The sequence below is a fragment of the Mus caroli genome, unplaced genomic scaffold (assembly GCF_978045245.1).
Source record: "Mus caroli unplaced genomic scaffold, Mus_caroli_1 scaffold_15, whole genome shotgun sequence".
Classification (NCBI taxonomy): domain Eukaryota; kingdom Metazoa; phylum Chordata; class Mammalia; order Rodentia; family Muridae; genus Mus; species Mus caroli.
In genome coordinates, this window is record NW_028227270.1 from 60,080,920 (window position 1) to 60,094,022 (window position 13,103).

At 47.6% G+C, this 13,103-nt stretch overlaps 1 protein-coding gene and 1 long non-coding RNA gene across 2 annotated transcripts; one reads left to right on the forward strand and one right to left on the reverse strand.

Moving 5' to 3' along the window:
- Positions 1–1,642: 1,642 nt before the first annotated feature.
- On the reverse strand, positions 1,643–9,366 carry LOC147000948 (uncharacterized). Its single transcript, XR_015045321.1, has 3 exons — positions 9,121–9,366; positions 4,595–4,672; positions 1,643–2,113 (listed from the first exon to the last, which is right to left on the reverse strand). It is a non-coding gene; the product is annotated as an uncharacterized LOC147000948 (long non-coding RNA).
- A 306-nt stretch (positions 9,367–9,672) lies between these two features.
- Positions 9,673–12,781, forward strand: Gas1 (growth arrest specific 1). Its single transcript, XM_021180394.3, has one exon. The coding sequence runs from the start codon at positions 10,488–10,490 to the stop codon at positions 11,643–11,645; it is 1,158 nt and encodes a 385-aa protein (XP_021036053.1). The 5' UTR covers positions 9,673–10,487; the 3' UTR covers positions 11,646–12,781.
- Positions 12,782–13,103: the final 322 nt, after the last annotated feature.

Here is a 13,103-nt window from a genome sequence, read left to right on the forward strand (position 1 = left end):
TCATTTGACTTCTAGCACTTTACTTGGTAACTTGCACATCTTCAATCTGATGATAGTGTTTCTATTTTCTGACACAGTGATGCTTGTTTGTTTAAGAAGCTTTCTTCTCCACCTGCTAAACAAGTTCCCTTGATGAGTTTAGCACAGGGCATTGGTTGCCCTACCACCAGCACACGCTAATCACTAACACCGCTGTGCTTCCTAGAACTCATACTTCAGCTCCGAAGTTGTCACAAGCTTTTTAATAATGTTAGTCACAGATTTGATTTGATTTTCTGTGATGGTTTGTATATCCTTGGACCAGGGAGTGGTACCATCTGAAGGTGTGGCCTTGTTGGAATAGGTGTGACCTGGTTGGAATGGGTGTGTCACTGTGGGTGTGGGTATAAGATCCTCACCCTAGTTGCCTGGAAGTCAGTCTTCCACTAGCAGCCTTTGGATAAAGACATAAAACTCTCAGCTCCTCAAGCCAGCCCCAATTAAATGTTGTTTTTTATAAGACTTGCCTTGGTCATGGTGTCTGTTCACAGCAGTAAAACCCTAACTAAGACATTTTCCTGTGAAATATGTTTCTAAATATATAAATATTCATTAATAAATATACAAACATTTATATTTTAAATTTATTATCATTATATTATATTAATTTGTTACATTAAATATATCAATATAATGTGTTAATAAATATATTAATATATTGTATTAATAAATATATCACCATTATATTAATAAGTGTGTTTATATATATAAATATATATATAAACATATAAAGTGTGTGTGTGTATATATATATGTATACACACACACACACACACACACACACACACACATGCGCACACACACACAGATTTCTGGAAATTTTCTTCCTGCACCCTTCATCTGACGTTCAGGAAGCAGCCTTTCCCCGGGATGTTTGCCTGGCATGCAGGTGCTTTCCCATGTTTTCACAGTAAACCTATTGCATCTCTTGCATTATCATCTCTGTGGCCTTAACACCTGACAGACCCAGCAAAGTTGAGCAAGATTTATTTTGTTCTAGAGTTTCAGGAGGACTTGGCTCCCTGTGGGGGACAGCAGCACTGTGCTGTACATGCTGACACAGCAGTCCAGGGTGCAGACAGAGCTGAGCTAGAGCCCTTAGTTATGCACTGTGTATAACCTTTAAGGCCTGCCCCTTAGTGTCTGCAGCCCCACCTCCTCTAACAGATTTATAGTCTCACAAAACAGAGCCACTAGCTAGGGAACAAACATTAAAAACAAGAGTTTGTGGGGCATAGTAAGATTTAAACGATAACATCTACTACATTTTTTTTGTTTATTTGTAATTGATTTTGAGATAGAGTCTTGATAAGTGACCCAGCCTACGCTCAAAGTCACTATCACCCACCACAGCCTCCTGACAGTTGGGATTATAGCCAGCAAACAAATAACATCAAAACATCAAGAATCAGCACAATAGAAATTTATTTTCTAGACATGAAAAATACTGCTGTAGGCCCAGAGGTGTTCCCCAGGTACTAAGTGTGTTTTCATGTTAGTCAGCTTTCTGTTACTATAACAAATGCCTAGGATAATCACTTTATAAAGAGGGAAGGCTTATAGGCTTATAGCTTGTAATTTGGACCTATGGAAGCACATAATGATTAGAGCACAGGAGAAGAACAAGATGGCTCACCTCATGGCTAGGAAGCAAGAGATAGAAACCCACAACTGCTTTGAGGCCCTATCCCCAGTGTTCCAAGACCCTCTCATGTGACTCTTCTCTCCAAAGGTTCTTAGAAATAGGCTCCTCAAAGCCTGGACTGTTGGTGAGAATCCAAAGCCACACTCTCATGACCTTCTAGCTGTTCTGATCTATGGACAGCCAGAGGGCAAAAGAAGAGTCCTAAGTTCTTCCAGCAAGGGCAGGGAGCAGTCCGAGTGTTAGCACTAGAGATGATCTGCCTTATCTCCGAGGTGATGATGTCACTGCCAGTCACAGCCACCATCTAGAAGCATACTCACTTCCTATCTTTGCTCAGCTTCTTCCCCACCGTTTGTCTTCAGTTGCATGCTGGTCTTTACCTTAGCTTCCTTTCTGTTGCTGTGATTAAATGCCCCCAGAAAAAGCAACCTGAGAGAAAGAGGTTTGTATCAGTTACAGTCACAGTCCATGGGTGTGGGGAAATCAAGGCAGGAATCTCAAACAGCTAGTCTTGATGTTATGCCCATTTTGAGAGCCTCCAACAGACCACCAAGGAGCCAATTCTGGTGCAATTGCACTAGTCTTTATTCAAGCTTGAGCCTAGGCCATAACCTTCATCACGGATGCAGCAGGATGGGAGGGAGAAGCCCTGAGCTCAGTTTCAAGCATTTAGAGAGGTAAGCAAACAAGCACGGTGGTATCCGGCTTGGCACACATCTGATTGGGGCAGCTATTATGGAATTTGTTGTCCTTTAAAATGATCGACTGATGCTGGGAGCCAAACCCGAAACTTTCAGAAGTGAATATCTTTAGATGCAACTGGAACTTGTTTTCTTCCCAATGGGTGGTTGTTAGGGAGTGACCTAGAGACCAGTGCTAGATACAGACATGGTGTTTAACTTGAGTTCAACCTTAGGGCAGGTTCTCTAAGATGGAGCCTGAACCCAAGATGGAGTTGGTCTGGTCTCTCATCACATCCACAGACCATAACAGAGAGAAATGCATGCATGGTACTTACTTGCTTGCTTGTGCCCATCTTTATTTCACTCCTCTTACACAGTGCAGGACCACCTGTATAGGGAATGGTGCTGCCCACAGTGGGCTTCATCTTCCCACATCAATTAAATAATTAAGACAATCCCCCACAGACATGTCTACAGGCAAACCGAATATAGACAGTCCCCCACTGAGATTCTCTTCTCCAGGTGTGACAAGTTGACTATTAAAGCTAACCATCAGAGCCTTTCTGCATATGTTTAAGGGTCCATATATTAAATATGTTGAATATGTTAAATAATAATAACATCAACTATCCCTGTCTTATTTCTGACTTGAATTGAAGGTCTCCAAGAAACTTCAGATAGGATACTTGCCATTGGTATTCTGAATAATACGATTCGTTTCTGCCTGTCCCTGGCATTTTTATACGAAGAGGTTGCTGATTTTTTTTAATCATGTTTGTCCTCATTTGATAGGATTAAACATTTCTCTTCTTCATTTGTATAGATTATCTATGTTCTCTGACTTTGGGCCTATAGAATAAATTCATTTTATTCAGTGTTTTATTTTTTTTAACACTGAGATGTCTCAAGGCTAGTGTGTGTACAGTTGTGTGGGTGGTACCCACCATGACCAGATCACATAGCCTGGAAGCCAGCTACTGACTGACATTATAACCCCTATGTGCATATGAAGAGGAAGATATTGAGACTACAGGAACAGGAGTTCTGTGATTCTGTAATTGATTCTCCCATAATCCCTCAAAGCTAGAGACCCAAACCACTCTTACGATAAGGAGGACCACGCATCAAAAAGTTAGAGGGTAGAGGAAGGTGCCAAGACGAATGTCCACGGGGAAATGAACGTTCATATGCATGATTCGAGTGTCCCAGAACATACCTGAGTGTGCCTATGTGTATGTGCATGCACATACAAACCAAAGGGTGTGCACCTATGTGTGTCTGTATTTGGGAAGATCTGCAAGAATACATGGGTGCTATTAGTATTTGAAATCAGTATTCAAAACTATGACGTCCTGTAAGAAAACTAATAATCTTGGGAAATTTTATGAAGCCTGGGCTCTTATGTGGATTAGTGATTTAGTTAACAGACGCACACGTCACTGTAGAACAGGCTTCCTCAGCTTCTCTCACAATCTGTTCCTGAACAAGAAATTTTTATGTGGCCCCAATCTTAAGAAATTCATCCTGAAGCAACTGTATGCAAACAAATTTACCTTTGTTAAAAATATAAGTAAATTTGTATACTAATGAGATGGATATGCTTATTTTTCATAAAAATTAAACCCAGGGTGCATATCTGGGTTTGGTTCTGCATCATCAATGTTTTTCTAGAGTTGATCGATGACTTAATTGTATAATTGTCAATACTGAGAAAGCCTCTCCAGATAAATTGTAATACTAGCAGCATGAGTACTGGTTGCTCTGGCTGACCCGTGCAGATTTGGCCAAGGCCTGGCTGTTTCTGCTGGATCATGCCACTGCTGCTGATTTGTGTTTGGTGACACTTTTGAACCGCACTGTTGGTATCCTGATGCTGCTGAACTGGACTGCTGGTATCCTGACAACGGAGATTAGAATCCCCCCAAAGAGCTACTTCTAAGCAGGTCCACATCCCCTTGTCCTTATTTACCATCTTTTCTCCCCTGCCTTTGAACAGTGGGCTAGAAGGGGACGGGGGTGAAGCATTTGAGAACCCTTATTAATGTAGGTTTTGAAAAATCTAAGCCTGCAGTCGTCTCAAAAAAGCTTGTCCAAGTCAAAAAAATCATCGAAGAATTTTTTTTCTAATGAGACTCAAGTCAGCAATTCAAATAGCAAAATTTAAAACCAAACATTCTAATACAATACAGCACAATACAATACAAAGAAAGAGCAACTTGATACTTACAAGCTGAGGAGTGAAGAGTGAAGAGATTAATGTCTATTTTCAGGCTGGAGAGATTGTGCACTTAGTAAAATACTCGATCTGTAAGTTCAAGAAGATGTCTGGGTTGCCTTTCACTACATAAACGCTGGGTGTGGCAGTGCCCACTCTGTAGTGCGGACACTGAGCCAAATGGACTTCAGGTCTTGTTGGCCAGCCAGTCCAGCCACTGGTGAGCTCTGGGTTCAGTGGGAGACACTTTTCAGGCTTTTTCAGTGACTGGAAACACAATAGCAATAGCACCAAGAACACAGGGCAACACATCCATCACAAAGATGGAGAAGGACCAGGGAAGACTCTGGTATAAACCTCTGGCCTCTACTTCCGGGCACACACAAACACCCAAAATTGAATTCCAAAAGTAAATGTGTTTGCTTTCCACAAATAAGCCATGTAAGAACAGAAATTGTTGTGTGTGTAGTGTCAACACTGCAGTTCATAATCTGCCGTAGCCTCTGACCTGAGCTGAGGTGAGCTAGGCAGCTCTTGTTGACTCTCTGTGGCGTTCTGGCACACACAGTGCAAAGGCTACAGGGAAGCCCTGTACTGCCTGAATCTCCTCTGCCTTTCAGGTGTTTGGATTTTAGTGAAGTTGGGGTTGCAGTATACCCAGAAACCTTTTCCTGTTGTCAAGTTTTTTTTTTTTCAAGCTCCATATTCAGTACTGTGACCCACTAGTTGAAAAAATTTAATGTTTTAGAGTTAATTCCAAACTGCTGACTGAAGATGAACAGGCATTCCTTCTGTGGTCTGGCTGCATTGACATTCCATTCATATTGAAATTGGAAAAGAAAAGCTTCAAATTTATCAATGGGAAGGCCTTTATTCTTTGGCTCTTCCTTTCCTGTCCACAGGCTTCTCATCTTAATTTAACAGAACACTGGGGTCGGGAGAGAGCAAGAAGAGGCTTGCTTAATCTTTATTTATTTTTGTTTACTTGCTTGTCAATACTTAAAAAACAAAAGTTATCATTTTCCCCAGAGATAATTCTATAATTCCATCTATGACGTTTGAAAGTTTACTAATCACAAAAATGATTAGTTAAGCAGAGATATGCTTAAGAAATATACCCCAGCCCACCCATCCCCACATCCCATGGTCCCCGGAGAGAAACTGAAGTGCGGTGGAGTTAGTCTCAGACATATGTGCTTTGAAAAAGCAAACATGTGCCTCTCAGATGCTTCCCTGCTTGAGAACTTGTGGACTACAGGATGACTTGGAAGACACACACTGCTGTTCAGCAAAGATGAAAGCATCCACGGAACCGGAAGCAGTGAAGAGCCAGGAAGTGTGGACTGGAGCAAACTTTCCTTAGAATTACCAGACCTCCAGTGCACATGGAGATATCCTTTGAAAGAGACAAGACTACTGACTGGAGTTGTTCTGTCTCTGACATGACTGCGACCTGGTTTGTTGGTCATGAGCCCATGACTTGACCTGGTTGGACAAGTCCAGGGTTCATTTCCTGTTGGAATATCTGTTCTTCCAGTTTTTCCAACAAGTTACTTCCTCTCTAGGAAGCAGCAGAGAAATTATAACAATGGCTTTGGGGATGAATGAGCTAGGCATCCAAGGTGTGAAATGTAGAGTTCAATAGTCAATGATTTTCAGACCTACCGAGTGTTTGCCCCACACAAAAGCCTTCATATTTTCTGGTCATCAAAAGCAACAATAAACAAAGCAAGTTAGTGGGGGTCTACCACTTAAGATGCCTGTGTTTTAACGACTCTTGACAATTCAGCCAGCCAGCTAGAGCACTACCAAATTCCTAGTTCACTTTCCTCTAACTTCAAGAGGGGGGACCCATGTTCACCAATTTAAGTCTCATTTCATGCATGAGGATTTCAGAACTCTGTCTTTAAGGACATGGGTCTCTGTTGGTTTTTCTATAGAACAAATGATGTGTGCCAGTTCTGAGTTTACAAGCTGACTTAAGAAGTCAAGAAGTTGTCATGCTCCATCTAAACCAATCCATTAGGGGTGTGTGTGTGTGTGTGTGTGAGAGAGAGAGAGAGAGAGAGAGAGAGAGAGAGAGAGAGAGAGAGAAGAATCCCCCTAGATACCAGCAATTTTCATCTTTTGGTTATGATGGGAAGTATTTTGTCATCTCCCACCATACAGAACCATATTAAATGTGGTCTTAAGCCCACATCCTGTGTTATTCTTAATGGTTCTTTGGGTTGACTGGACTAAGATTTATTGTTCTTCTTGGGACAATACCAGAGCTCAGAAAAGATTAGTAATGTGTCTACTGTTTAACTTTTTAAAAAGAAGGACCTTGACTCTTAATAGCACTGTGTTGTATGAATGAAAATGACCCAAAGACACATAGGGAGTGGCACTGTTAGGAGGCATGGCTTTGTTGGAGTGGATGTGGCCTTGTTGGAGGAAGTGTATCACTGGGGTTGGGGGCAGACTTTGAGGTTTCAGATACTTAAGCTAGGCCCAGTGTCTCTTCCTGATGCCTTTGGAACTCTCAGGTCCTTCTCCATCACTATGCCTGCCTGCATGCTGCCATGCCTCTATGACAATAATGGACCGAACCTCTAAACTGTAAGCCAGCCCCAATTAAATGTGTTCCCTTATAAGAGTTGCCATGGCCATGGTATCTATGCACAGCAACAGAAACACTAAGGTAGACACCATCATGAAAGCAAGTGTCCCTTTCAGTTTCATTCCTCACCCAGTTCTGATTCCTCCTCGTAATTCCTCTAGCCTGTGTCTACAACTGAGGATCAACTGAGGAGGTGAGCTCTCAGCCACCACTCCAGCACCATGTCTGCCTGCTACCACTCTTCCCCACCATGCTAATCATGGACTGATACTCTAAAACTACTGGGGAGTAAAATGCCAGGTGGGACTTCAGGAGTGAGAAGTCAATAAGAGAAAAGATTCGGGGAAGAATGGAAAGAGGGAGGGAGGGGAGGAGGGAGGGAGGAAGGGAGGGGGAAGAAGGAGGAGGGAACGGGGGGGGGGGAGAAGGAGGAAGGGAAGGAGGGATGGAGAAAAGGGGAAGGGAGAAAAGGGGGAGGGGAGGAGGGAGAGAAGGGACAGGGAAGGAAGGAGGGAAAGGAGAATCCATAGACATGGTGTCCTTAAAGAGTGAAAGCCCAGGACCCAGAAAAGTCTATATTTGAAAGAGGGGAATGCACACAGCCTGCTGTGGCTGCCTGCTCCTCTGGCCTTCCACGTCAAGGCCATGAGTCTGTAAAGATGTCTTCAGGATGAGCACTTGTGACCTCCCTCAGCTCCCACTGAGACCTGAATCAAGGCTAAGATGTATTCATGTGACCAGCAAAAGTGAACTATTTGCAACCTTTAGAACAAAGACAGTCAGAACATACCCCCAGTAAGCAGCTATGAAGCATCAGTAACACTACACGCAAGCACGCACGCGCGCGCACACACACACACCGCCTTAAATCTTGTTGGAAATGCAGACTTTCAGGCCCTCCAGGGTTTTAGCTGTCAGAGATTCGAAGAGTTAGGAATCCAGATATGAACACAAGGTCTCCAGATGATTCTCCTGCAGGCTGTCTTGAGAGCTCTCTAAAGAAGCCAGAACATACACAAACTTGAAGATGCATCCCAGGGCTGGCCTTCTTCTTAGGAGCTCGGGATCACAGATTGTTAAGGATAAAAAGGACCTTAGCAAGTGCGCAATCTGACCTTAAAGCAAGTGGCCTGGAGCTCTCAGGATCAAACTAGCTGTCCTTAAACTTGCAATGATCCTCCCACTTCTGCCCGGGATAAACAGGCTTGCTGTACCACATCTGGTTAGTTTTTAAGGATAGATTTGCGTTTGTTTTCTATTACTAAATTCATGGTCCTAACCATGAATTAGGGTTAGGGTAGGAACACGGTGACTTCACACAGCTCAGCCTGCCTCTCTCATGGTGTGAGGTTTCAGAGACAGCTTCCTCAGCCTAGGCAGCCAGCTTTTCCAAAAAGCCAGGTTAATCCGTCAGGCCCTCACTCTCGCCCTTTCAAACTCTCTTAACTCTTTGGAGAGGTGGACAGTCCACTTTCTGAACGCACTGCAGCTGGGGCTTCCTTTGCTTCAGCAGCGATTTAGCCTTAAAATTTGTGACAGAGTTGATAGTCTCACCACGGAAAGGGGAGGGGAAGGAGCCAGTTTTTGACAGGCCACAGACTCGCGGTGCCTCTAGTGGCCAAAAGCTGCATTGCGCCACAGTTAAGGTCGCTTGTGAGAGTCCTCCTCAGACTGCAAAGCCCGCTCTGCCGGTGGCTTTTGCTTTAAACACAGGAGGAACTGAAACGTGCAGTTTAAAGCACGTAGCGGGTCAATTTACCCTCGTCTTCTGTGCTGTGACTGCAGCCAGGTGGTAGCGCTCAGCATTCCCAGGATTTTTAATGCTAAGATTTGCCATTGCCGTTTGTATTTTAAAAAAAAAAATCGTGAGTAAAGAAATAGTTTCATTTCTTTGGATTTCTTAGTTTGAAAACGATGTCCAGTGCGAGGGCCTTACCTGCCGGAAAGGAGGACTGAAAGCTGGTGGAAAGTGTCCTTCTTGTGGTGGTGGTAGAGGTCGTGGTTGTGATGGTGGCTCGGTGTGTGTGTGTGTGTGTGTGTGTGTATGTGTGTGTGTGAGAGAGAGAGAGAGACAGAGAGACTGAGAGAGAGAGACAGACAGAGAGACAGAGAGAGAGAGAGAGAGAGAGAGAGAGAGAGAGAGAGAGAACCCGCGTGTGCCAGCGCGCGCAATCAGTGTCTAAGTTTCTAAAGTCTTACAATGAATTCTCAAAACTCCCTGCCTTCACTATAACCCCCCCCCCCCCGAGGTGATCAGAACTCACAGATGAGGAGCCTGAAAATTAAAGTGACTTTCGAACTATCTCAGATGCAAAGATGGGGGATCAGTAAGAATTAATAAAAGTGTCCCCCCACCCAAACAAAAAGGGGGCGGAGGAAGCGAACAAAAAGGCCGGTGGCTGAGCCGGATGCAGGCAGCTGGCCCTAAGCCCTGCCCGCTGGCTCTGTGCGCGAGCTGGGGTTCGGTATCCCAGCCTCCTGAAGAGTGGGAGGAGCTGGGCCTGTGTCAGGCTCCCTAAGCCGTTCCTTTCAAGCCCTGAATGCCTGAATGTGAGCTGCCCACCGCCCTCCCCCACTCTGCAGCCCCACTCCAGCGGCTCGGAAAAAAAAAAAAAAAGTTTCAACAACAACAAGCTGGACCAATAGCAGCTCGCAAAGCCGGGGAAGGGGGCCGAGCAAAGGGCGCCGGAGAGTGGAGAAAGGAGAAAGCGGGCAAGCCTGGAGCGCGCGGGGCCAGGGCTCGGCGAGCCGGAGGAGCGTTGCTAATGTTTTTGTTTGTTTGCTTTTCTATGCATGCATAATGAGGGGGCGCCGCGGCACCACACGGGGGCTCCCGGCCCACTTTTGTATTTAAAGCCTCGCGGCGAGCTAGTCCGCAGCCGGGCTCCGCGGATCCGCTCCCCAAGCTCCGGGTCTCCGAGCAGAGCCGCACGCTCCGAGTTTCGGGGTCCTCCCTGCGCCTGGCGCCCAGAACTTCCCGGAGCGCGGCCCAGACCGGGGTAGAGGGGGAGGGGACCAAGCGTCCTGGCCGCGGGAAGGCGGGATGCCAGAGCTGCGAAGTGCTACGAGCCGCTGAGCCAGGAACCGAGGAGCCGCCGGCCGAAAGACTGTCTGCAGGCGCCTAGCACCATGCACTCCCGGCGCCGCGCGCTCCTGCAGCTTCGCCGCGTCCCCCCGGGACAGCACTGAGCGCCTCCAACCGTTGACCGGACCCGGACCTGCGTCGCCGCGCTTCTCAGGGAGCCCCGGCCGCGGTGCCGGAGCGAACACCCGCCTTTACCAGCCGCGGGGCCGCCGGCATGGATGGATGAGGACGCCCATGCCAGAAGTGCGCGGAACTCGGACAAACTTTTCCAGCGGCCCCGCGGCCGCCACCCGAGCCTCGTCTCCGCTCCGCACCGCGTCCGGCGGCCGCTGCTGCCCGCGATGCTAGCCGCGCTGCTGGGCGGCGCCGGGGCCCGCACGGGGACCTTGCCGGGCGCCTTGCTGTGCCTGATGGCGCTGCTGCAACTGCTGTGCTCGGCACCGCGGGGCTCCGGGCTAGCGCACGGCCGCCGCCTCATCTGCTGGCAGGCGCTGCTGCAGTGTCAGGGCGAGCCCGACTGCAGCTACGCCTACAGCCAGTACGCCGAGGCTTGTGCTCCGGTGCTAGCGCAGCGCGGCGGGGCTGATGCTCCGGGGCCCGCCGGCGCCTTCCCTGCCTCGGCCGCGTCCTTCTCGCCGCGCTGGCGCTGCCCGAGCCACTGCATCTCGGCGCTTATCCAGCTCAACCACACGCGCCGCGGGCCCGCGCTGGAGGACTGCGACTGCGCGCAGGACGAACACTGCAGGTCCACCAAGCGCGCCATCGAGCCCTGTCTGCCGCGCACCAGCAGCGTGGGCCCGGGCGCGGGAGCAGGCTCGGTCATGGGCTGCACTGAAGCCCGGCGGCGCTGCGACCGGGACAGCCGCTGCAACCTGGCGCTCAGCCGCTACCTGGCCTACTGCGGCAAGCTTTTCAACGGGCTGCGCTGCACAGACGAGTGCCGCGCGGTCATCGAGGACATGCTGGCTGTGCCCAAGGCGGCGCTGCTCAACGACTGCGTGTGCGATGGGCTGGAGCGGCCCATCTGCGAATCGGTCAAGGAGAACATGGCCCGCCTGTGCTTCGGCCCAGATGCGAGCAACGGTCCGGGCAGCAGCGGCTCGGATGGGGGCCTGGACGACTACTACGACGAAGAATATGACGACGAGCAGCGCGCTGGGGCCGCGGGCGGCGAGCAGCCCCTGGACGACGACGACGGCCTTGCGCGCCCGGGCGGCGGCGCTGCTGCGGCGGGCGGCCGCGGAGACTTGCCCCACGGTCCCGGGCGCAGGAGCAGCAGCAGCGGCAGTGGAGGCCACTGGGCGAATCGAAGCGCTTGGACCCCGTTTGCCTGTTTGCTGCTGCTGTTGCTCCTGCTGCTCGGGTCACACTTGTAGCTCCTGCGCCCCTGCTGCAGGCTGCTCCAGGCCGGTATGCACGACCCAGCTGGTTCCCGAGCAGGGCACCTGTGGCTCGGAGACCGGAGATGGTCGGGAACACTGACCCACACTCTCCCTGGGTGGACAGGGCCCAGCTCTTACCGCAGCCAACATGCTCGGCCCTCTTCTGTGCGGTTTTCCAGGCTGCAGAGATAACCGGCTGATCTATACTGCCAGCTCTAATCTGCAGAATTCGGGACAGCCTGCAAAAGCAAAGGAGGCCTAGACTCAGAGTGCTGAACGGTGGGGGTCTTTCCAGTTCCAATGGACTTGGAGAAGGGATGTTGAGCGAATTAGGTTTGCAAAGGGGTCGGGTTTTTATTTGTCTGTTTGTTTTGTTTTTAAACTGTTTCCCGGTGAGGGAACACATAGTACTGGTAACGACTTCAATTGCTTGTGACCACTGAGAAACACAGCAATCGTAAGTAAATAGAAAAGTTCCCCTTACCGATTCATTCCTGTGCTCTTGGTATATCCATTGGTAATGCTCAGTGTGGAGCTGCCGATTGCCTTTGGGGGAGGGGTGTCCCCGAAATTACAACTGCATTATAATCCTAACCCTTCACCTTTAATTTTCCTGCCACCATTCTGATCCCTCTGCACCACGTGTCTTAGAATTAAGGATCCAAAAAAAAAAAAAAAAAAAGAGTTACCATGGTGTTGAACAATACATGTTTTTATCCTAAAGCTCGGTACTGCCATCTAGGAAAACCTCTATGATGTTTGTTTTGTTGTCCTTTTTATTTTCCTCCACCAAGAAATTCTAAATTTGAATATGCAGAGATTGAATATTACCTCTGCCCCTATCGGGGTCCTCCACCCTGGTACGTCGTATATAAACTGTATTAAAACTGGGGTTTCTTACCAGTTGCTGTACTTTGTATATAGAATTTTTATAAATTGTATGCTTCAGAAAATAATTTATTTTTTAAAAAAAGAAATTAAAAGTTTTAAATCTGCATCATTGTTGTATCTCCCCTATCCAAGAAATGTATAGAATACATTGGTCACGAGGAACCCACTCCTGCAGCCCATCCAAGAAATGTATAGAATACATTGCTCACCAGGAACCCGCTCCCGCAGCCCATTTTGAAGTGTGCCCTGTGTAGAAGAATGTACAGTGTATTTTACAGATTTGAAGTAACGTTCTTATTTTCAAGAGAATTTATGGACATTGTAGAAATGTATAAATGCATTTCCAAACTGCCTTAAACATTGTATTTTTATAGACATCATTTTTTTAAATCCCGTGTTTAAAAAAAAAACTATGACTTTGTGTATTTTTGGTTGTTTTATTAAAAATGCACACATCAGTAAAGAGTTTAAACAGTGTCTATGGTGCAGTTGCTTTCCACAGTTACACTGCATTTAACCCAGTGATGAGGTGGGAGGGCTGTGGAGGGAGGGGGCACTGGA